This window comes from Geotrypetes seraphini, chromosome 14, assembly GCF_902459505.1.
Source record: "Geotrypetes seraphini chromosome 14, aGeoSer1.1, whole genome shotgun sequence".
In the NCBI taxonomy this organism is placed as follows: domain Eukaryota; kingdom Metazoa; phylum Chordata; class Amphibia; order Gymnophiona; family Dermophiidae; genus Geotrypetes; species Geotrypetes seraphini.
Window position 1 is genome coordinate 7797282 of NC_047097.1, and position 25488 is coordinate 7822769.

Consider the following 25488-nt stretch of genomic DNA (forward strand, 5'->3'; position numbering starts at 1 on the left):
ACTGCCATGTACCGGTTGAGAGAGATAAGGGAAGCTTTAACACCTTTAGATTTAGACAATGAAGCACATATCCTGCTCACTCACCCACCCACCCCTTTTCTTGTGTTGATTACTTATTTGAAGCCTATGTATCCTGTCACCAGATATGGTTTGTACTTACGTCATCTGCTAATACCACTAACCCATGTTCAAAAAAGTATAAAAGCTGGATGTAAACTAATAAAAGATTAGGCAATCTCTTTAGGACACTGTCTGAGTATCTTTCCTTTCTAAGGGGAATGCCTCCAGATATCTGGACAGATGACAGGGTGTGTGCAGGGCGGTTTCGGGACCAGAAATGGACCCCGTTGGCTTCACTTGCTTGCACCAGCTATGCCCTGCCCACACTCCACCTGTGTGCAAATCCACAGTGAAAGTATCCACCATGCAAAAAACATGCATGGTTTTATGCAAGAAACGGGGATGGGACTTGATATACTGCCTTTCTGTGGTTACAATCAAAGCGGTTTACATAAGTACATACAGGTACTTATTTTGTACCTGGGGCAGTGGAGAATTAAATGACTTGCCCAGAGTCACAAGGAGCTGTAGTGGAACTTGAACCCAGTTCTTCAGGTTCTCAGGCTGCTGCACTAACCCACTAGGCTACTCCAAACAGGCTAGTCAATGTTTTAATAGGAGGTCATTTATGCACATATGCCACTCATTTATGTAAATAACTAAAATACCAACATTTACGTGCAATGTTCACACTTACCACTAGGCACTACCTACTGAATTATATGGGCCAAATTTATTCATTTAGGCATATTGGATATGATCTCAGACTCTCTAATTTACTGCCCATGATTGCCTTAATACTATGATCAGGTGGAGCCAGGACTGAGGAAAATAAAAGCACTCTCAAAAAGATGGGTTTCTAGGATAGGACTTGTCAAATGGCAGGGGGAGGGGGAGCATTGGTCCATCAAATCCGGAACCCCATTCTAGGCACAGAATGCAGAAAGGTGGAAAGCACAAAATTGGGAATTGATTTGCCCATTGAACAGAGTTCATGAGGAGTGGGATGGGGGGAACACAGTATAGGAGAGAAAATATGAGGTGCAAAGTGAGACCTCCTATAGATGAGTACAAGAAGCTTGAATTGTATGCAGAAGATGGGGAGCTAATGAAATGACTTGAGGAAAAGAGTTTACAAAATTGTTATTGCACTGGAAGGTAAGTTGTACGATAAATGTCACGGAGGTAAATGTGAGACGCAAGCTGCAGTAGTCTAAATAGGTGAAGATGAAAGAACAGATGCACCAGGGAGAGATCTAAGGTCCTGATGCACTGGGAAGGAGGCCTAAGACTCTGATTGGCCCAGGCGCCTAAGGCCTCTCCTATGGGAGGGGCCAAAGGCATCAAAGCCAATCAGGGTTTTGCACTGGGAAGGGGATGGCCTGCCATTTTCCAGTGGCAGGCCTGCCGGCTGGAGAGTGTATGCCTCCCTCTGCTTACAAGGTACAAGAGTGGGGGGAGTTAAAGGGTATTGGTCTCCCCTCTAGGGGGATCACTGGGTCGGTGGGGGGGTCAGCGGGTGGAGAGGTGGTCGCCAGGTGGGTGTCAGTCGGTCGCAGGTTGGAGGGGTGTTTTGGGGGAGTGTTCTGGCAGGAGGGAGTGAGCATCCCTCCTTCCTATCACGGGGTATTTTGCGGGGTTCTGGCAGGAGAAATCAGACACTCCTGCCGGGGGATGCTTCAGGGGATAGGCATCCCTCTTGCCGTCTGACTTCACGAGGGGGGGGTTTGGGGGTTCCCTGCTGCTGCGGTTGCCACTGAGCTGATCACGGCAGGGAGATTCTCTTGCCACGATCAGCTCAGCAGCAACACAATTCTCTAACCGGCGCCTGTGACACAGAGAATCGGGGTGGTTAGGCGGGATTAGAATGGGTTAGGTGTCTGTCCGTGAGGACAGATTCAATTCTGTATAGGACACCCATGTGCGATTCTCAAAAGCCGCTTAGGCGGCTGCTGAGACCAGGTGTCCTATGCAGAATAAGGCCTTTATTGTAAATAGTAAAGACTTCAAAAAGGAAAAGGAGGTGATAGGGGGATGTCTGAGGATATTATCTGCCTGTCTATTGAGAGATTGTAAATAGTTTAAAGACTGGTTTGATGAACTTTCAATAAAGTTCCTGTTTGGTTCACTCATACCTTGAAGCCAAGCTGTCTTTTCATCAGAAGGAGAGTGAGGAATAGTGAGTGAAGTGAGTAGAGATCCCTGGAGTTGGCCATCCTCTGGCCTACAGGAGTTATCCAGCCCCAGCTTACGCCCAAGCTTGAGTGTGAGCCAGCAAGTGACTGCAACTACAGTACCTCCCTGTTGCTGTGGTAAGTGAAAGACCTGTGTAGCAAGTGAAAAACCTGAGTTTTATTATTTCTGTGAGCCCTGGTGTCAGGAGGGCAACCTGTCTCCCCAACCTGATGAGCTGACTGGAACCCCACGCCGCATGGTGGGGGTCGGAGGCCAGGACTACAAGTAATGAATGGTCAATTGATGTGAAAATGAATTGAACTAAAAGGTTTTAAGAACATAAGATTAAGTGTCTCTGCTGGGTCAGACCAGAGGTCCATCGTGCCCAGCAGTCCGCTCGCGCGGCGGCCCATCAGGTCTAGGACCTGCGTAGTAGTCTTCTATATGTACCCCTCTATCCCTTCAATCCTTTTTTTTTTCCTTCCTACCTTATCTATATCCTTCTAATTGTATCCTTCTTCATCCTATATCTTCCCTATCTATATCCCTCAATAACGTCTTCTTTCAAGAATTTATCCAATTTCTCTTTAAAACCCTGTAAAGTACTCTGTCCTATCACACCCTCCGGAAGCGCATTCCAGGTATCCACCACCCTCTGAGTGAAGATGTACTTCCTGGCATTGGTTCTAAACCTGTCCCCTTTTAGTTTTTCAGAGTGCCCCCTTGTTATTGTAGTTCCCCGTAGGCTGAAGAATCCCAAGTACAACCTAAAATGCAGCAATGAAGCTGCAGAAAAGATGAAATGATTGGACTCCTCATTCTAAAATCTACTTGGCTAATATTTTTCCTCCACAAACTTGTCCAGTCCTCTTTTGCTATCCAGAAGTAAAAAAATGTCTACTTACAGTACTACAAAGAGCTTTAGAAGCAGGTATTCTGATGGTCTCAGTTCTTCTGGTATACATCTAGGTTCTGGATCAACTTCAGTGGTAGTTGTAGTCTCTAAGGCAAAAGCAGAATACTAGTGAAATGTTTTATATATACTAAGGAGAGACCTTTCAATTAGGTTATGCTTGGTTATGCATAGGTAGGGAAGAATTTCAAATTAACGTAGAACATTTTAACAATATCTTGATCTGTCCATTTCTTGAACTGGCAGATGATACAGATATGATTCTCTAAACAGCTCCTCTACTAACTTTAGGCCAATCCATTGGTTTTACAACTTTTGCCTACGCGGACAACGTCCAATTAGTACATCCAATAGACTTAAACAACCCGAATGAAATTACCATCATTAATAAAAAATTAGAAAAGATTAATTCTTGGCTTGATGCACATATGCTCTCCTTGAATATAAATAAATCAAAATTAATGATTTTTCCTTTCAAAGACGGCCTCTCATTTCTAATCCCCCCTAAACTCAAAAATCTCCCTATCAAAGTGGTACCCTCTTTAAAATTACTAGGAGTCACTTTTGATTGCAAATTTACCTATCACCAACATATTAGCAGAGTGGTCCAACGTTGGTTTCATCGGCTACACATGATTAAAGCTTTAGCAAAACTGTTAGAGCCTGCGTCCTTGAATATTTTAATCCATTCACTTGTTATCTCTTGCTTAGATTAAATTAAAAGATTTCAAATGGTCCAAAATACTGCAGTAAAAATTTTATTTAATGCAAAGAAATATGATCATGTCACGCCTATTTTACATAAAGCTCATTGGTTACCAATAGAGCATACGATCACCTACAAAATTCTACTACTAACCTTTAAAACGAAAACAAATAGCCAGCCAGAATTTATTAAGAATTTGCTTATCCCCTATAATCAAACTAGGATCCTATGATCTACTGCTCATAATCTCCTTACCGTTCCCTCATTGAAACATATCAGTACAATGAGGACCACAATTTTTTCCGTTAATGCTCCTTTTCTCTGGAACAGTATCCCTAACTACTTGCAGGAAAATGCAACACTTATCAATTTTAAGGTGAAGCTAAAGACATTCTTTTTCCGCGATGCCTTTGTAACCTAAACTGTCCTTTTAAGGACGACTTAGATTTAAGAAATATTTCTACTTTCAGTTCCCCAACCTTTTGTTCTTCCCCTTAAGTGTTTTCTTTTATTTTTCTTTCTATTAATTGTAGTTCCAATCCCTTCTTCCCTTTTGTTTCCGTTCATCTTTGTCCTTAAATTGTCTTTTCCCTTGGTTTGTTTTTGATTAAATTACATTTTAATTGGTATATTGTTATGGCATTTTTGTACACCGCCTAGAAGGCTCGAGTGGGTGGTATAATAAATTTTAAATAAACTTGAAACTTAAACTTGAAAACAAAGTTTTCTTAAATTTTAGAGTATTTTAAAACACTGTTCCTCTGCTTTTCTGGCCATCTATCATCAAATATCTATTGCCTGTTATACACTGTATAACATTCATCTGATTCTGGATCAGACCTGGATTTTAAATCATCTCCTCTCTCAGAGTTTTTAACAGTCTGGCTCTTCTTATTAAATAAAATGTAACAAATTTCCATTATACTTTGTGATATGAATTAAAACAAGACCCAATAACCAAAATAGGACTGACTCTTAATCCTACAGGTAACATGAGATTGATTATGACTACATACACACATAAATGGCCTCTTAAGAAATATCAACTGGCGTAAAATATATGTGTTGACATGAAGGTGAACACTTTCCCAGGTGTGTCCAGAGGCAGAGTTTGAGTGGAGTTTGCAGACACATGTGTAGAGTATAAAATATGCTTATCTACATTTATATTTGAATGAGGCCTAGCCAGCATAGTACTTTGAGTAGGCTTAAGTTCAAAGTGGATGGGCACACAATGCCCCCCCCAGCACTTTCTGCCCCATCCCTGCCCCAGTGAACCCCAACAAATAAAATAAATATCTGAGCTGGCAGGGAACCCCAAGTCCCGCCCGCTGCAAGAGGTCCTCCGACAGCCAGAACTGGTCATTCCTTTACTTGCTGCAGCTGGTGGCACAGTCTGCGTGTTGCTCTCGCCTCAGTCTTTTCCCTTCCGCACATGCTCAGTTTTCATGCATGCACGAAAACTGAGCATGCACAGGAAGTAGCGGTGTAGTGGCAATGTGTGGACAGTACCACTGGCTGCAGGAAGTAGGGAAATGGTCTGGCCACTGGAAGACCTCTTCCAGCTGCTGGGGCTTGGGGGATCCCTGCCAGCTATAATAAAGGTACCAGAATTTCAGATGGCTGTGCCACTGATTTGAATAATGAACAATTTACAACTGCTCAAGAACAGGTGTAAATGCCCATGCCCATAGATGGCCTATAATAAAGGTACCAGAATTTCAGATGGCTGTGCCACTGATTTGAATAATGAACAATTTACAACTGCTCAAGAACAGGTGTAAATGCCCATGCCCATAGATGGCTATGTGTCTTTATAAAACAAAACCTAGGTAGGCACATACTTGACCTCTTAAACCAGGCACCTTCCACATAAGCAGATTATACATTATTTCAGGGGTGCCCACACTTTATGGGCTTGCGAGCTACTTTTATAATGACTAAGTCAAAATGATCTACCAACAATAAAATTTAAAAAAAACACAAAGCACACTGAAAGGCAGAGAAATTGTTAATTATTCATATTCCGGGTTTTTTCAAAGAGGTCATGGCAGATGACTCTATGCAATATCACCTCAGTAACAAAATACAAAAATAGACAAATACACCCCCTCCCTTTTTACTAAACCACAATAGTAGGTTTTAGCACAGGGAGTTACGCTGAATGCCTCGCGCTGCTCTCAATGCTCATAGGCTCCCTGCGCTAAAAAACGCTATTGCGGTTTAGTAAAAGGGAGCCATAGTGCAAAATATAGACAGCAGATATAAATTCTCAAAACAGACACATTTTGATCACTAAATTGAAAATAAAATCATTTTTCCTACCTTTGCTGTTTGGTGATTTCATGAGTCTCTGGTTGCACTTTCTTCTTCTGACTGTGCATCCAATCTTTCTTCCTTTCTTTCAGCCTCCTGTATGTTTCCTCTCCTCCAGACCTCATTCTCTCCCCCAACTTTTTCTTTCTGTTTCCCTGTTCCCCCTTCTTTCTGTCTCCCTGTCTGCCCCCTTTCTTTCTTTCTCTGTGCCCTCCCCCAAGCCACTCAGTTTGCTGCCACCGCCATCGGGGAACAGCCCCCAAGCCACCACCGTCCCAAGTTTTCCCTGCAGAAGCATTGCGCTGACCAGCATTCTGCTCCCTGACGTCAATTCTGACGTAGGAGAGGAAGTTCCGGGAAAACAAGGCATTTCTCCTCATTCCATCCAGCCTGAGCCCCATCTCTCCTTGATCCAGCATTTCCCTTCTGTGTCTGTCAGAATTACCATTCCACCTATTTTCCAGCATCACCCTTCTTTGTGTCCATCTCACTATATCCCTATCTCACCACTTTTTCAGAATCTTCATTTGTCTCTGTCCTTGTCTTTACCCCATGTTCACCATTTGCCCTTTCAATGTCTTTATCTCCCCCCCACACACTTTTTCAGCATTACTTCTATGTCTCTATTTCACCTCCTCTTCATGTCCCCTCTGTATCTCTATCCTTATTCAATAGGTCCTGCTTACTCTTTCTCTTCTTTGTGTCACTATCTCCATTTTCAGCTTTCCCCCCTTTTCCTTTGTTACTGCACCCTGTAGCCAGAATCTTTCCACCCTCCCTCCACTCCGGCCGAGCCCAGTATGAAATATTTCTTTTTGTTTCCCTCCCCTCTCTCTTTCTCTCTCTCTTCTCCTCCCTCACCCACGAGTCCTCCATCTGGCCCTCTCCCTTCTACCTGCAACTGGCAACACCCCCCTGCTCCGCGGCTCTCTTCAGCAACTCGTCAGCAGCGGTGATCAAGACAAGCTGCCGACATCGAGGCCTTATCTCTACGAGTCCCGCCTTTGTGGAAAAAGGAAGTTGAAACAAGCGGGACTCGCAGAGGGTAGGCCCCGACGTCAGAAGCTTGTGTCGATTGCTGCTGCTGAGTTGCCGAAGAGAGCCGCGGAGCAGGGGGTGTGGCCGGAAGCAGGTAGAAGGGAGAGGGAGATAGGAAGGCTGTAGAAGCTCTGGAGCATGACACCGACCCCGGCCAGGATGATTTCTTTTTCAAGCTGCTGCTGCCGCTCCCACGCTCCCCCCCCCCACCCCGAAATGACAAAAACAGCCTAATGCCCGGCGTCGGCGTCTTTGACGTCGGGGAGAGGAAGGCTGATAGGCCCGGTAGATCGGGACGGCAACACGAGTCTATCATGGAGCCTGGGATGGGCTCTGCGATCGACTCACGTTGCCTTCCTGAGCTACCGGTCGATCACGATCGACGTGTTGGGCACCCCTGCATTATTTCATGATTGTACATGCAGAGTTAGGAACGCAACACACAACATAATCCATCTCATTTTGGTGACATTGTATTCTTCATGGTACTGGTTTCTACTGGCAGCCCTTTTCTTTACCAGAGGATAAAGACTTTTCAGATTGAAAGGAGTTCTCTTTGGTGCTCAGGCCAATGCTGTTTTTTATGTGGCTTCTGCAGTCGTAGTCTCCGTCCAAGAGAGAAGGAGCAACAGATACCAAGACTTGCTTGCTCCACTTCAACTCTGGGACAATCTTTGTCTGTAGAAAGCACAGGAAAGAAGATAGCATCAGGCTAATTTTCAAAAAAGATAGACGTCTAAAAGAAAGCATAAACTGGCATTTGGATTTCTTACTAGTCAAAACGTCCAAGTGGGCATTCTCAAAACTGATTTTCCAGACATCTTTCTGGTTGTTTTGTCTCCAGTGCATCTAAATCTTAAGGCAGTGTGTTAGAGGCATGTTTTGGGTGGGCTTAGGACTTGGATGTCCTACAGAGAGAATTAAACCTTTAACAAAACATCCAGGGCTTTTTTAGACGTTTAGAGCTAGACCTGTTTTAAAAATAAATAAGGATCAAAAAGGTGCCCAAATTGAGCAGATGACCCTTGGAGAGATTAAGGCATGACCCCCTTACTCCCTCAGTGGTCACCACCTACAGATGTGAAAAATACAATACATTTTAGCCTTTATTATGATGGAGTGCTGAAAAGTTCTTAGCCCCAACCATCCAACTTCCTAAATTCTGAGTGTTATTTTGCCACTGTGGCTGAAAAGAGAGTTATCTTATTTCATTAAGGGCCAAATTGCAGAAACAAAATTCTATGTTTTGACATTGTTTCAGATCATTGATGGAACCATATCCATGTCATTTTCTTCTTGGTTGGGCTGAGAACTTTTCAGCACCCTCTTGTACAGCTTCAGATTTTTACATAGATATCTGAACTAGAGAATGACACGGTGACAAAATTTATCACCGTTCCCGTCCCCATCTTCATGTCATTCTTTAAGGAGAGAGGGAAGAATCAGAGTATAATTGGGCACAACCACTGACCCGCAAGCTTTGCTTTGAAGAATGCTGGTATTGAAGTACCGAGGTTGAAACAGACACTACAGAATGACAGTCTCTGGTATCCAGAGCAGATATTGTGATGTCATAATGCCTCATTCCACCAGTGCCTAAGAGCCAATCACATCAGTGATGTCACAATGGCTTCATTATCCTTGGCTCACATAAGAATCAGAGTATGAAGGGCCACAACCACTGACCCGCTAGCTTTGCTTTGAAGAATGCTGGTGTAGAAGGACTGAGGTTGAAATAGACACTAGAAAATGACATGGGATTATTTCCCGCGGTTATCCGCGGGGACGAGAACGGTGATGAATTTTGTCACCATGTCATTCTCTAATCTGAACCCAGGATAGCAGAGCAGAAGGGCACTCTAGGGGGTACTACAGTGAATGTCACATGTCACATTTCAAAGTCTCAGGTATACATGTCACTATAAACTGCTTACATTGTATGGTGAGCCCTCCAAAACCTTTACCTACATAAAGATGACACCTGCAGGCTTAAGGACTATTGTTTGGTGTACAGGTAGGTACAATAAATTTTGGGTGGGTTTTGGAGTGCTCACCATACAATATAAGCAAGTGTATCTGGGACTTTGAAATGCGACATTCACCGAAGTACCCCCTAGAGTGCCCCTCTGCTGTGCTCAGTTCTCTGTGAACAGTTTGCTAAGAATGCTGGCTACTTTGACGTCTGAAAAGCTTTCCTTTGTACATTTTTTTTTTTATGTGAACATCTTTATATTTGAGAATGGCCATAAAAGAGAGACATATTAAGGACCAGAATGTCTAGATAGGTCATTTAAAAAAAAAAAAAAAAGGAGATGTCTTGCTGTTTTGAAAATGGACATTTTCTCTAATGGATTTCTAGACATTTTCCCCAAAACGTCCAAACTTAGACTTAGATGTCCTATTGAAAATGCCCCTCCACATGTCTATATCAGCAGAGTGCAATGTGTAATTCTGACCTTTCAGTTAGATTTAACTTCCACTTCACTTCTTCGGCTTCTTATCTAGCCCACTTGGAATTATTTTATTCTTAACTGGAGTTTTAATTCCTCTTTAATTCTTGTCATGTCAATAACTTTAAATTTTTCACTTTTTTTTGTTTTTAATTATAAACCTTTTTGATTTTCTTTGAAAAGCAGTAAATCAAATTTTATATATACATAAACAGGGACAAGACTCTCACACTGAGATATTTTGGGCTCCTTTTACAAAGATGCGTTAGGGCCTTAACGCGCAGAATAGCACGTGCTAAAATGTCACATGCTCTAGCCGCTACTGCCTCCTTTTAAGCAGGCGGTAATTTTTCGATTAGTGCATGCTAATCTTGTGCATGCGCTAAAAACGCTAGCGCACCTTAGTAAAAGGAGCCCTTTGTTTTGAGAAAGTATGGATAAATTGTATGAGTTTTTCTTTTATAAGCTATGGAAAGTCTCCATTTACCCTTAATAAATGAAAAACAGTACTGATATATGTTAAGACAAAGGCACCCAAACAATACATCCTTATACAATAAAATAAATCCAAAAGTGCATAAAAGAGACAGAAGTGAGCCAGGTGTCAGGGGGAGCAGATCTTTTGTAAAACAGGCTTCGGTGTGAAGCTGAATGGCTGATCTTCAGAGATGCAAAAAAAAAAAAAAAAACCAAAACTGTCAAAATGTCAAATAATGAAACAAAAAAGCATTGACAGAGCCTAATATTAGATTCTCAAAGAATATTCACAGACCAGATAAGAATAATAAATAAGCTGTTAAAAAATGAATGAATAAATATGAGACACCTCAGTACGTGCCTGGATGTATATCGAATGGCTTTTTGGTCCCCGGGCAGAAGCTCATGGGTAACCAGCACCAGGTTTTGTGAGCCACTTTTTTTCCCCTTTTTATTATTTCCTCTTAGAATTTTTCACTGACCGTTTGTGCACATTAATTATTTGTGGTAATGGAGACCATATGATGTACGGGGCAGAGCTTATTTAGGTTGAAAACCTGGTGCTGGTCACCCATGAGCTTCTGCCTGGGGCCAAAAAGCTATTCGATATACATCCAGGCCCGTACTGAGGTATCTCATATTTATTCATTACTGAGGTATCTCATATTTATTCATTCATTTTTTATCAACTTATTTATTAAAAAGTCATCTCTTTATGCAGGCTTATATGACTGTATGACTAGTTTAAAAAACAGGTTGTCTGAATTGTGTGATTTTTCATGTTTATGTGAAGTTTTTATAATGGATTGTAATGAAGGGTGATTTATATTGTTTTTTGTAATATATATCAATCTTGTGTATGTTGTGTTTTGTAAGCCATTTTGTTCCTAGGCAGGGTATAAGTTTTAAAATAGATAAATAAACGTCAGATGAGGGATTAAAGTTAAATGAGGGGGGTAGAAGATAGGAGTTTTTCCTAGGGAACCTAAGACCCTTCTACCTGCCCTGATTTCTGCACAAGGCTTTTCAAATTAATTCCTAAGTCTCAGAGGAGGTTTTCCTCTAGACATCAGAAACAGATATACCATTGTGAAGAGCAGGCCTAGATTTAGAAAGGCAACTGCCTAGGGCACCAATTTAGTTAAGTGCCAAATACCCAGGCCAAATATGTGTACTATATACAGTATACTGCTGCTTCAAAGACTCACTATGGCATTGCTCTCAATCTCCCCTACTTCCTTCTCTGATCTTCACTTTGGGCAGTGGTCTCAAACTCAAACCTTTTGCAGGGCCACATTTTGGATTTGTAGGTACTTGGAGGGCCTCAGAAAAAATAGTTAATGTCTTATTAAAGAAATCATCCAGTCACTCGTTTCATTTAAACCATTAGGATGCATGCTATCCAACTCATACATCCATCGCAGTTCTTTCAGATTCAAAAGACGCTCATAATTTACAAAGACTGGATGGTGTAAGCTTTTGGAGTGGTGTATGAATTCACATCTACAACTCAGTTGTGGATCATGCTGTATTCTTGGGAGCACAAAGACATACAAAGGAAAAATGCATTCAAATAAATGCAGAGCACAAAAATAACAAAATAAGGATATAAAAATTAGAAGCTGGAAATCATTTCATGAAAACTCATGTTAAACCCCCTTTTTACAAAGCCGCACTAGCAGCTGCCATGCAGCAATGGCCCCGAAATCCTTTAAATCCCTATGGGCTTCAGGGAAGTTATTGCAGCAGCTCATGCTAAACAGTTTTGCAAAAGCCCTAAATCAGTAGCAAAAATGCTTTTATTAAACTATACAAACTAAGGCCCCGGAAACTTTCCCTTTTCCTGATCGTAGGTAAGGAATATGGTCCGTGCTTCTATCTCATTTTGATTATCAAACTAAACCTATTTGCTTGATTCAGCTCATTAAAAATTTGGCAGCATGTGTAATTTCTTGGTATGCTATCATAACCATTTTTTGCTGGTCCTCAGGTTTCTACAGTGGCCCCCCTGAAGACTGACAGTTAAGGCTTTGTTACTCACCTTCAGTGCTGTGAAACTGGGGGTCTCTGAGTATGCGATGTCAGTGCTGATGGAATTCTGGCCTGCAGGGAAAGTGTGTTCTGTCGGCAACGGATCTGCATTTGTTCAAATCATACAACAGATCTATTTCTAATATGGGCCCAATATTTTGAAATGCACTTTTAATGGAGTATACCCTAGAAGTCAACTTCCTGTATTTCAGAAAAATGATTAAGGTTACACTCTCTATTCAGGCTTCTGATGATGGTTGATGTCACTTGGTTTGGGGATATTTTATTATCTTGGTTTTGTTTTTATTTCTTTTATTTAGCTCTATATTATGGATGCTTTTAGCCTTGCACGCACTTCTTTACCGATGCATTTCATTTTATTCAAGTTATTTGGAGCCATGGGCTGTAGAAATTTTATAAAAGATTTTTTGGGGTATAAAAAAGGTTCTCCTAAAATAACAATCAGGAAAAATAAAACAAATGCAGACTTAGAATTAAAATTATACACACAATGTCACACAACTTCTCAAAATTATCTGCTTGTAAAAAATGTCAATGTAATAATAAAAAGGAAGAAAAGCCTCAGATCCCCATTTGTACATAAAATTTTGTGCACAGACTAGATAGGGACAGTTCACCTCATCGGCTTAAAAACCTTTTTTTCCCAGTGATACAATTTCCCCCCCCCCAAAAAAAAAAAAAAAAGTTAACACCAGGTTGTTACTGAAAATTTAAATGTGCTTCAAAACAACAAGTTGAAAATTGCACCAATGTGTTTCAAAATTGTTCAACTTCTTTCAAAATCGATCTTTTGCAACAAACTCATGACTTATCTATGGCGCTGCTGAGCACAGAATTTAGTGCCGATATGTGACTTATACAGTGTTTGGTCCTTTATGCTCTGATGCAGCTTTAAACGAAACACTGGCTGGCCATCGTCAGTTGGACTGAGTTACAAATAATAAAATCCCAGGCACCTTGAAAATATGGAAATGTCTGAAAATGGTAAATATCAGAAAGGAAGGCAGTAAAGGATTATATTAAATATTGGTCTTACCGGTGGTATAGAATCCGTTTCTTCTATATATTCTTTTACACTCAGACTCTTCTTACTTGAAGGCTAGACAGAAAAAGAAGTTACATTGTTCGCTCAGGCCCTGATTCTATAAATGGCACACCAACTTACACCAGTCATTGATCTGTCCTAAGGGTGCGTGTCTACATGGCTTTTTACTATACTAATCTTTGATTTTTTTATACCGATTCATCCCAACAGGAGGGCTCAACTCAGTTAACAAAATATGTTCAAATAATTTTTATTAAAGTCAAGAAAACAAAGGCGGTACGAACTCTTTCAATTTTCAAAATAGGAGACAACTAGGAAGGAAAAACCTTCCCCCACTCCCCAATCCCTACCCCCTCCCTCCCAACTAGAGTCATTCTCTAAACAGCAAAACAATGGACTGACAATGTGGATGTTAACAAACACAAGCATCAAGCATTCAAAAGGTGACTTTGCGCCAGAGAAGTCATAGTGTTCCAAAAAGATTCCCACGCCTTTGGTTAACAAAGTATTAATAAAACTATACAGGAGATTAGAACAGAAACTGTAGGCCTCTTCTATCAAACTGCACTAGCAGTTTGTAGCACGGTGAGCCGTGCTGAATGGCCCGCGCTGCTCCCGACATTCATAGGAACTCTATGAGCGTCGGGAGCAGCGCGGGCCATTCAGCATGGTTCACCACGCTAAAAACTCTAAGCGCAGTTTGATGGAAGAGGCCCTATATCTTTAGGCAAGAATTTTATCTGAAATAAATATGTCTTCAGTACTTTACGAAAAGTGGGTAGATGAGAAAGAACTCTAATTATAGAAGAAAGGTCATTCCAAACTTTTACGAGTAAAAAAGAAAATGATCAATAAAAATTGGCCCTAGTTTTTATTCCTTTAACAGTGAGAAAGCCAAGTTTATATTTCTGAGAGCTCCTAGAATGAGAGATTTCTTGAGAGTTAAATGAGACAGGAACCAAAGGAGAAAAAAATACCATATAGGATTTTGAAAATGACAGTTGCACATTTAAATTGGATCCTCCAGTAAACAGGAAGCCAGTGAAGGGATCTCAGTATATGTTTACCATATATCAGTTTAGCCGCTGTATTCTGGATAAGTTGTAGCCTCAAATTACATTTACTTAAACAAGCATAAAGCGAGTTGTCATAGTCCAACTGAGATAAAATAATGGCCTGAACCAAAACTGCAAAATGTTGGTGAAAAAAACAGATGACGTACTCTTCTAAGCATCTTTAAACTGAAAAGGCATTTTTTAGTAACATGATTAATTTGATTAGATAATGAGAGTGTTCTGTAACTGCTTAAGAGTGCCTACATTCTAGCCCAGGGGCTGGGCAACTATGGTATTTGAGGGCCACAACCCAGTTGGGTTTTCAAGGTTTCCACAATGAATATGCATGACATCGATTTGCATATATTGCTTCCATTGTATTCAAATAGGTCTTATCCATATTTATTGTGGAAATCTTGAAAACCTGAATAGTTTGTGGCCCTCAAAGACCATAGTTGCTCACCCCTGGTCCAGCCAATAGATGCTACTTTTGAGCATGGTAGACACTGCCCTTACAGCATCCTCAGCCCCCTCAGCTCTACTGCATGGTGGTGCATCACATTTGTCACTGAGGCATTAGGCTGGCAGAGGCTAAGACATTTTTGGAATGCATTTTAAAGGTAGTAGAAAGGTGTACCTGAAGATGTGAACATACTGTCTTCAATACTTCATACACACTGTCTCTGGACAGTAAGGACACAAAGATGTACTAATTTGCAAAAGAAATAAAAACAGAAGGAAAATTAATTCACAATGCAATCTTCTGGATTCTTCATACACACTAATAAGCAAGGAGGGTTGCTGCCAGAATGCATGCAGTGCAGGAGAGAGTGGCTTATCAGAGATGAATCGGAAAAGAGAGAGTAGACAAAGCAGCTGCTTACCTTACTGATTTACAGCCCCTTTTACAAAACCACGGTAACGACGCTGCTGTGGTATATGCACCGAAGCCCATTCAATTCCCATTCAATTCCCAATTCGAAGCCCATGCATTTACCGCATTAGAATTGCTACCGTGGCTTTGTAAAAGGGGCCCTTAGTGAAAGAGGGAATTTGGAATTTGAGAGCACAATTTATAGAATTCTAAGGGGAAGTTATGCACATAACTGCCAAGAAATACCAGTTATAGCCAATAGTAGTAGTAAATCTTTATAGGTCTGTGGCTTGAGGTTCCACCTAACATGCTGAGCTGCCATGTCTCCTCCATATCAGCAATAGAAAACCCCTACACTGGAGTAACACAGCGTCCAGCGATTAGAGGTGAATAACTCACTGGTTCAAGACTCACAGGCCTTTTCCATTAGAAGTTAATATTTCACACGCAGAATGATCATAACTTTATTAAAAAAAATATTTCCTTTTTAAAATTTTTATTGAAATTTATATTATTATAACAAACCAAGTATTCACTATTACAGCAGAATACCTAAGTAATGAAGAAAAAAAAAAAGAGAATCATATGATCCCTCATACAAACAATAAAGTTATTAGCTAAGGGGTCCTTTTACAAAGGCGCGGTAGCGGTTTAACGCGCGGAATACCGCCTCCATTGCCTGCCGTGGGGGTTAGCGCATGATGAAATGTCCAACGTGCTTGATAAAAGGAGCCCTAAATCCCACTCCTCAATATGGTGGTGATCCAAGAACTAATAATCACAGGAAAACAAATGACTAATCCTACAAAGAGAAGCAGCCAGCAACTGGCTTTCAACAGGGGATCAGGAACCACAGGTACTGGAGACGAGAACATATTATGCCCCTCCCCTAGTTGATATAAAGCTGGAGAGTTGTAAAGTTTCAAAAATGATATTTTTGTATGATCGAATATAGGTCACACAAATATGTCTTCTTTTTTTACTTGGAAACAGTGACTTCAGAAAATAAGAAGAACTATAGAGAGGGGGCAGGAAAGGGACATGGAAGAGAAAATAGGATCCTCCATACCTTCCTGCCAGCTGTGGTGCTGATTGCAAGCCCATTCGGAAGAAGACCAGCTGTTTTATGCTTTTTCACCAGCTGAACAGAGCCTACTGGGATCACTACCTGAAATTATTAATAATAATAATAATAATAATTTTATTCTTTTATACCGCCATACTCAAAAGTTCTAGGCGAAATACAATAATACTGTAAAAAATATAAATATTTGTAAAATAGAATTTCAATAATAAAACTCACAAAGTAATAAACTTATTGAACAAAGTGGTCTTTATTAATTTCCGAAAACAGCAATAGGGATAACTTAGCTTGTTGAATAACATAGATTGTTGCCCACCAGCTTGAAATGCTAGGGTCCAATCTAAGAAGGTCTTATATCTACACCCATTAATTTTTGGATAAGCATATAAGCAGTTTCTCTTGATGGTCTATGCAACACAAAATGAGGAAAAATTAAGCTGGAGACAATCCCAATATCAGCTTAAAGCAGATACAGGAAAATTTGAATAATATTGTATTATCATGTACATGATCTGTACTTATGTGTGGCCCTATTTTAGACAGAAGGTTGAAATCAAAATTCATACAGCCAGGTTATGATGTATACAGTTCAGGTATTATTTTTGAAAAGGATCTCCTGACATAGAGCCTTTTCTAAAATATATATAAATAAATAAAATATATATGCAGGTTTCCTATTTTACAAACAGTGAAAAATGAAGTGGAACACTATAAAGTCCAAAGCACCTTTAATAAAGCATAAAAACCAGTCCAAATAATAAGTTGCTCTCTGGAAGAATAGACTCAATTCAAAGCAATCTCTTTCTCTTGACATGGTCATGACTTCTGTGGTAAGCAAATTAGTGGAAACGCTTTTAAAACAGAGCATGGTGAAGTTTCTGGAGGTAAGTCTTGTCAGACAAATCTGATCAATTTCTTTGACTGGGTGACCAGAGAATTGAGAAGAGGGAATACATTAAATGTGGTGTATTTAGATTTTAGCAAAGCCTTTGACAGTGTGCCACACAGATGTCTAATAAATGAGTGCTCTTGGGATGGGGCCCAAAGAGATGGGCTGGGTCAGGAACTGGTTACGTGGAAGATGACAGAGGGTAGTGGTCAGTGGAGATCACTCTGAGGAAAGGGATGTTACCAGTGGTGTGCCTCAAGGTTCTGTTCTTGGGCCTGTTCTTTTTAACATTTTTTAAAAACGATATTGCTGCAGGGCTGTTGGGTAAGATTTGCCTCTTTGCGGATGATACCAAAATCTTGCTTTAGAGTAAGACACCCAGGATGGTGTGAATAACATGAGGAGAGACCTGGTGAAGCTTGGAAAATGGTCTGAAATCTGGCTCCCAACTTCCTCACACCTACCTCCTCCCCAGTGTTTGTCATTTTAAATCTTCAGGCAGCATCGACGAGATCAGTGGGCTGCCGTAGGCCTGCTCCGGAACCCTTCATTCAGCAGCATCCCGCCTATGCGAAAACAGGAAATCGCTGCTAAATGAAGACTTCTAGGGCAGGCCAACAGCGGCACGCTGATCTGTGGGCCAAGTTTTGGGCTGATTTCCAAATAGCGATCCATGCTCCCAAGGCTTTCCATGCAAATGAGTTGTCAGATGTCTGCCCTAATTCCACCCCGCTCAAACAGCTGAGCTTCAGGGGAAGCCCTGAAGCAGCCTCCTGCAACTCAGCTGTTTGGGCAGGAAGCCTTTTTTTAATTTTTATTTTTTTTAATGGGTAAAACAAGGAGTGGAAATGTCCTATAAAGACTGGTGGACTCAATCTATTTCATAAATGTCCTTTTATTCATCCAATAGCTCAATGACTCGACATGTACATGCGATATACAAACCTAAGGATTAGATTAGATGTACATGTTTTGGGCAAACTGGTCTGCCTCAGGAGTCTTGTGAGTCTTCAAAAAGATGTGTCCACTAATGTGCTAGATTCCAAGTCGCTGATATAAGACTGTAAGTAATCAAATAAAATGGCGAGAATCGCTGGAGCCAAAAAAAGGTCCTAAGCGTGCGTAGTGAAAAGAAAATGGCCATTTTATTTGATTACTCGAAGTCTTATATCAGCGACTTGGAATCTAGCACATTAGTGGACACATCTTTTTGAAGACTCACAAGACTCCTGAGGCAGGCCATTTTGGCCAAAACATGTACATGTCGAGTCATTAAGCTATTGGATGAATATAAGGACATTTATGAAATAGAACTAGCCCACCAGTATTTATAGGACATTTCCACTCCTTCTTTTACGTCTTTCAATTTGTGGATTTGGCTCTCCTGTTTTATACCCCACCTTATTTTTAAATGGGAACAGATGTTGTGCATGTGTTACACACGCACAATATCTGTCCTCGTTAAAAAAAGTGACCCCTCCCCCCCCTGGAACCAAAATAGAGGCACCCACTCCCTCTTGCTACGGCAAACCCCCCCTCCACACCAGATGAACCCCCCTCCCCCCCGCACTTCAATAGAAATAGGTGGTGGTCAAGCCCATACTTTCCTGCCGCTCTGACCCCCATGCCAGGACCAGAAACAAATTAGATTACCTTAATATCTTTTCCAAAGAGGTTGGCATAGAAGCAAAGCCAATTGTGGGAAATGTAGAGACGTCCTTGAATGAGGAATTCCTTCAGAAGCGCACAGGAATACACTGAAAATTAATAATAAAGATCACAGCCCATCCTGACATACCAAGAAAGAGAATATCATGCTAATAACATACAGCAAATTTACATGGACACTGAAAAACACAATACATCAAGGAAACAGATTGGGGGTGGGGGCAATTCAAAAACATAGGCACTAACATGCATATAAATGTTTAGAATTATGGCATAGACACACGTAAATGCAAGAAACATACCTGGTGGGCCGCCGCGGGAGCGGGCCGCTGGGCGAGATGGACCTCCGGTCTGACCCAGTGGAGGCAACTTCTTATGTTCTTATGTGTGTTTTTTTTTTTTACAGGTATCATTCACATATGCAGGAGTTTGGGTAAGCAAGATGCATATTAACAACTATAACTTATAGAATATCGTGTGTGTGTTTCCAGATTATATTAACAACTATAACTTATAGAATATCGTGTGTGTGTTTCCAGATTATAGGTGTACACATCTATGCCAGTTCTATGGCTGTCATTAAAGCCGAAATTCTATAAGCAGTGCCTAAAAGTTAGGCGCCTAATTAGGCGCCGTTCAGCGCAATTCAAGCACAATTGATTGCTGTTTAGTGAATCACGCTGAGTGGCACTTATTTTAGAGGCGCCCAGTAAATAGGCCAGCTCTAGGCACGCTTAGAAGTTATGCGCATAGCTGAGCGCTTAAGCCACGCTTAAGAACAGCGATTCTGCAACAAGGCGCCTAACATGTAGCCACGCCCACGCCTAACGTGCATAGCGCCTATTTTTTTTGAAGGGCGCCTAAATTTTTATAGGCGCCTTGTTACAGAATCGTGTTTTCTCGATAGGCGCCTATGTTGCAATCAATGCTGATTAAAAAGCTTAATTGAGCTTGTCATTCAATTTAGATAGGCGCCTATCTAGTTAGGCGCCTCCAAAGTCGGCGCCTCACTTTAGGCGCTGCTTATAGAATTTGGGCTTAAGTGCTTGCCCAGAAATAGCTAAGAAGAAAAATTAAAAAAATAAAATAAAATAAAAAACATTTTTAAATTGAATCAGGTTGGGCAGACTGGATGGACCATTCGGGTCTTTATCTGCCGTCATCTACTATGTTACTATGTTACTATGTGCTTACACATATACAGTAAATGGTACATCTAGTTACGCTAGTTTTCTATAAAGGAAAGTGGCAGAACTGGCTTAAGACACGAGCTAGATGAGGTCAGGGATCTCACTGGCAAGATTTGCACTGTTCCTTTTAAGTTACACAGAAACATGATGGCAGATAAAAGCCAAATGGCCCATCCAGTCTGCTCATCCATAGTAACCATTATCTCTTCCTCTCTCTAAGAGATCCTACATGCCTATCCCACGCTTTCTTGAATTCAGACACAGCCACCTCTTCCGGGAGACTGTTCCATGCATCTACCACCTTTTCTGTAAAAAAGTATTTCCTTTGATTACTCCTGAGCCTATCACCTCTTAACGTCATCCTAGGCTCTCTCATTTCAGTCCTCTAACTACATTGCTGCCATTGGGTGGTGGTCCTTCAATATTATGTTTTCAATCACTAGGGACAGGTGGGTTTCCTGGAGTCCTGCACAACTCGCCTGTCTCTCACTAGTAAAAATATAATGTTACAGCACTCACTGGCAAGTCTATAGATGAAGGACTCCTGCTCAGCTTAGAGGGAAACAGTAATGCTTTGCTCTCGCCGTTGCGCTCTCTTCTCTGCATGGCCACTGCCACAGGTTTAAATGTGAGAAGAGCTACTTCCTGGTGGCTGAACAAGGAGCAGAACACAGAGGTGAGCGCAAAACAAATACTCATTCTGCTGTAAAACAGCAGCTGGAGGAGGGTACTGGGAGGCAATAATGCAGGTGGGAGGGAGGGCACCAGACAAACAATTGGTTCAGGGCATCACAACCCCAGCACTGAAAAGTAGGTCCCCCATTTTTAAAAATAGTATACTTGTTATACCTAGTCTTAGGTCTAGCTGGATTATTGCAACTCCCTCTATCTTCCTTGTCCAGCCACTATGATAAAACAACTCCAGACCGTACAAAACACCGCCCTCAGATTGATCTACTCACTCAAAAAATATGATCACATAACAACTGCCTTCTTAGACTCTCACTGGCTACCCATACAAGCACGAATCCAATTCAAATTCCACTGCCTGATATTCAAAGCATTACACGGCTCTTCCCCCTCCTATCTAAACAACCGCTTAAACCAAATCTCCACCTCAAGACACAGAAGAACCTCGAACCCTTTCGCCTTCCCCCCACTCAAAGGCACACAACGCAAGAAAATGTTTGACAACCTTCTGGCAACACAAGCAGCAAAAATCAACCATTCCATCTCCAATCTTATGACAATATCAGACAACTTCAAAACATTCTGAAAAGAAATCAAAACCCTGCTTTTCAAAAAATTCATCCAAATATCTTAACCCCTCCTCTTTGACCTTCAGATAACCTTCCCCCAAATGACCCACCTTAACACCTTCCAATTAAACAAATACCATCAATAGATTGTAACCTACCCTCTCTAACTGCATTCCATATGTATTTTTCATACAGTTCTTCACTGTCAGTTTAATTTCCATCCTATAAATTCACATAGAATTTTTCTTTTTTCAACCATCTTTATTTTCTCTTATTTATTAATTTCCAGGTACTTTAGTTAGATTGTGAGCCTTCGGGACAGTAAGGGAATTTTTAAGTACCTTCTTACTTCTCATTTCTAATCTTAATGTATATTTTCTTCAAACCGCTTAGAACCTAACGGATGTAGCGGTATATAAGAAATAAATTACATTACATTACATTACATTGTTATACAGTAGAATTACCCCATAATGTACACATGTGATGCAGAGTTCCAGCAGCCAACTTGCCTTGGAGTAAACTGGAAGTTTTGCAGTTTGAAACACATTGGGACTTTTTTTGTGCCACCAAGATGACAATCTGCAGGACATTTTCACACCTCAGGGTTCCTTTGCAACAACTGAAGAAAGCACCATTGTGATGTACAAAGACCGTGTGCCTCATTGTCTTTGGAAAATTGTTAGTTTGGGCCTTTCCCTGCCATGCCAGTATTTTCTGCATTATATTGTAAATGCTTTCTGTCTTTATCTGTTTTTAAGTCTGTTATTCTAATTTGTATTTTATCTGTACCCCATGTATTAGCTCACCTTGTTGTGAACCACCTAGAACTTTTTCGGTATGGTGGTATATAAGAATAAAATTATTATTATTATTATTATTATAAAATATGTCACAAATTGTAAGGATACATATGGTACACATTGAGAAGCACAGCGATGAATCAAATGCTTTTATCATTTCAAGTGAGATGTTGTAATCCACCAAGGAGTTTAGATGGAATAAAAGGCATTACATTCAAGGAAATATATTTAGATGAAGAAGCTACAGGACATAAGAGATAGAAAAGGAATTAATTTCTGCAGCTATGTTCAATAAGGGAAGATAAATAGCATTGGCCAGCTTAGGACAGCTGATCTCTGGGCCGTTAGAACAGCAGAATGAATAAGGATCTTCCCTCCAGTCATCCTACAACAGTGGTCTCAAACTTGCGGCCTGGGGGCAACATGCGGCCTGCCAGGTACTATTTTGAGGCCCTTGGTATTTTTATCAAAATCAAAAAAAGTAAAATAAAACTGTTTCTTGATCATATGTCTCTTTAGCTATAGATTACAATATTATTATTAAGACTTAGCCAAAAGGAAAGATTTATAAACTATAAAGAGTTTTACCTCATGCAAAATTGTAATTTCTTTAATATGCCATTAACTATTTTTTCTGAGGCTCTCCAAATACCTACAAATCCAAAATGTGGCCCTGCAAAGGGTTTGAGTTTGAGACCACTGTCCTATAAGGTGCCATTACAGCAGTCTACATTTTTTTTTTTCTGAAAGCCACGTGTCCTGTACAGTTTAAGAGAGCCTCAAGTACTCACCTTTCAACAAGTTCTCTTCTACAGGAAGATCTTTGAACAACTTGTGGTACTGCGAGTTATTTTTATTTGGTGTCTAGATGCAGAACAATACAAACATTTCAAATTAGGAGTTGATGTAATTTTTTTTTTCCTTTCTCACAGACTTTGTAGCATCCAGAAAGATTCCAGAGTAAGATTTGAGCCAAAGAAATCACCCAATCACTTTGACAGATGAGTAGTCTTGGATGTGCAGAGGAAAAGTAGGTGATACAAAGGCCTACTATTCCTAGTTGTCAGGGATGATCAAATTTTGCAAGCCATAGTAGCTCCCTTTCTCCTTAATAAAGTGCACCTATGTAGCTCTGTGTTTGGATTGTGTTGTCCTCCCTGGTTCTCATCAAATATCAGATATAGTACAAGTCCAAAAATCCAGACCACCTGAGAATCTGGACCCTTTAAAACTGCAATTCAGACCACCTTGAGAAAGGAAAGATGGTGATGCTGTTGCTTTTACAGTAAATGTTACAAACAGACAAAAATTAATATTCAAAATCAAAATTTACAGTAAAATACCTTTGTTTTCTATGGCTCTCCTAATATGGTCTAATTCAGTGAGACATAATATTAAAGTTTCTATGTTTTCCTGTAAATATGCCCTTTTTGATAAATGAAGTATTCTGTATTTGTTAGTGAATAAATCAACAAAATTGGCTTGTTCATATTCCTTTGTGAGGAAGTAAGTGGCACAGTAGCAGATATCCCTAGAAACACATGAATGGGGAGGGGTGGGGGCTAGTAGTTTACCCTGACCCTGGGGCCAGCCTACATCTACAGTGGGAAAATTTGGAGAGAAGCCTTTCCAGATGGGAGGATGATTGTGACCATTGGAGAAATGGTTGTGGTGCATAGAGGCGCCAGCGTTATGGGTGTTGTGTGTGCCTAAGCATCCCCAATATTTTCCCCCTGTACGTTTGAAGAACTGTAGCAGCAAACTCCATGCTTCTCCATGGACAGATGAATCATTCAGCCTCACAGTTGATGTTGGTGCTATCGGTTGTGTTCACTGCATGAGACACTTAGGTGTTCCCACTTATGCCAGTAATAGGTACACTTAACGCTTGGTATGCCAGTGTGGCTTTGCACTAATATTCTAGAACTGCTTAGCTTCACCCTTAAACAGTTATAGAATTAAGGCGCTGATTTATAGAATTGCCGCCATACATTCAGAGTTTTGATTTGAACTATATTATATTAAGAGATTATCGTGAGTCTCTCCAGATTAGAATCCCCTGGATACCAGCATTCTGAACTCTTTAAGAGAAGCACACTTGTTTGTGAACTGCCTTATAAAATTATTTTTTCATTGCATTGAATATAAGTGCACTGGTTATATTGAATTGAGCTCTGTGCCATTGATCCATCTGGATTTTGGCAATTTCTCAAAATGTTAGGAGCACAAACATTTATATAAAAAAAACTTTGAATAAGTTTGATTGGTTAAAAATTTAATAGGCAATTTTTGCTGCAAGACTTTTTATGCTGTCATGTATCCTGCCTGCCAGAAGCAATATGTAAATATTTGTGCCTCTTTACTGATACCTCCAAGGTACTTGAGAAAGGACTTGCTGTGGATTAAAAAGCATAAAATCAGGAGCTCTTCAACCGGACACTGCTGCTATGACTCTCAGCAGCAGTAAGGGGGCAATAGTGCCTTTGAATAAGTCTCTGATGAGAACTCATTTGGAATCCTATAGAGAATTCTGGGTTCTATATCTTTAAATACACTTCTCCCATCGTATTCACGGTTTCTGCAATCGTGATTTTGATTATTCGTGATTTTTAGCGTGCTGGCTCCTCCCCCCAAATTACATCATCCATGACTAATTTATAGAACTGCCACCAACACCTATTTTTTTTTTCCTGTGCGTATAAGTTCAAGCAAAGGGGTGCAAAGAGGGCAGGGAATAACTTTGAATACTTGGTTTTGGAGGCATCGCCTGGGGGGCGAAGTGGCGGGGGAGGGGCAGCTCGGACCACGGCTCATCTCCGCTGGGACCCTCGGAGATAAGAGCGGCAGCTTGGTGAAAGGAGATAGACTCAAGAGTAATCTAAAGTAATACATCTTTATAAAAAGGGTAGTAGTTACAAGGAACAGCCTCCTAGCGGAGGAAGTAGAATCAAGAGCAGCATCCGAATTCAAGAGAGCATGACACAGGCACAGAAGAACGCTGAGGGAGAGGAAGGGACTATAACGATTAGCATGTGTTGTGGATAGGCCACACAGTCTTTATCTGCTGTCATTTTCTCTGTTAATTTTCTCTGAACTATGAACATAAATTAAAAGTTAGCGAAAGAGAAGCAAAGGCCCCAGTTCTATAAACAGTGCATAGATCGGCAGCGCCTAGCCGAGTTCCATGCAAAATGCCAAAAATTTTAATTGGCTTAATTGGAATGGTAATTGAAAGCGCCATTAAAAGCTAATTAAAAAAACCCAAATAAACAATTTAAGTTCCATGCGGAACTCGGCAAGGTTAGGCGCAGTTCTATACAAGATGCCTAGCAGTTGATTGACAACTGCATCGAACAATGCCTACCCGTTAAGAGCTGCTAGGTGCCATTTATAGAATCAGGGTCACAGTGTGTATATTAAATATCAATGGAATA

General features: G+C 40.7%; 1 protein-coding gene across 5 annotated transcripts in view; it reads right to left on the reverse strand.

The window, feature by feature from the left end:
* GRAMD2A (GRAM domain containing 2A) overlaps nucleotides 1-25488 on the reverse strand; it is a 66020-nt gene that overhangs the window by 5355 nt on the left and 35177 nt on the right. For 3 of the 5 annotated variants that reach the window (XM_033920636.1, XM_033920639.1, XM_033920637.1), the window contains exons 5-11: nucleotides 22846-22918; nucleotides 18788-18891; nucleotides 16231-16329; nucleotides 14925-14996; nucleotides 13224-13286; nucleotides 7727-7886; nucleotides 3141-3237 (exon numbers count right to left, since the gene is read on the reverse strand). In XM_033920636.1, coding sequence (XP_033776527.1) covers nucleotides 3141-3237; nucleotides 7727-7886; nucleotides 13224-13286; nucleotides 14925-14996; nucleotides 16231-16329; nucleotides 18788-18891; nucleotides 22846-22918 — 668 coding nt within the window. Of the gene's footprint in view, nucleotides 1-2195; nucleotides 2386-3140; nucleotides 3238-7726; nucleotides 7887-13223; nucleotides 13287-14924; nucleotides 14997-16230; nucleotides 16330-18787; nucleotides 18892-22845; nucleotides 22919-25488 lie in introns of all 5 variants that reach the window. The other 2 variants (XR_004536987.1, XM_033920638.1) reach the window with 2 other exon arrangements.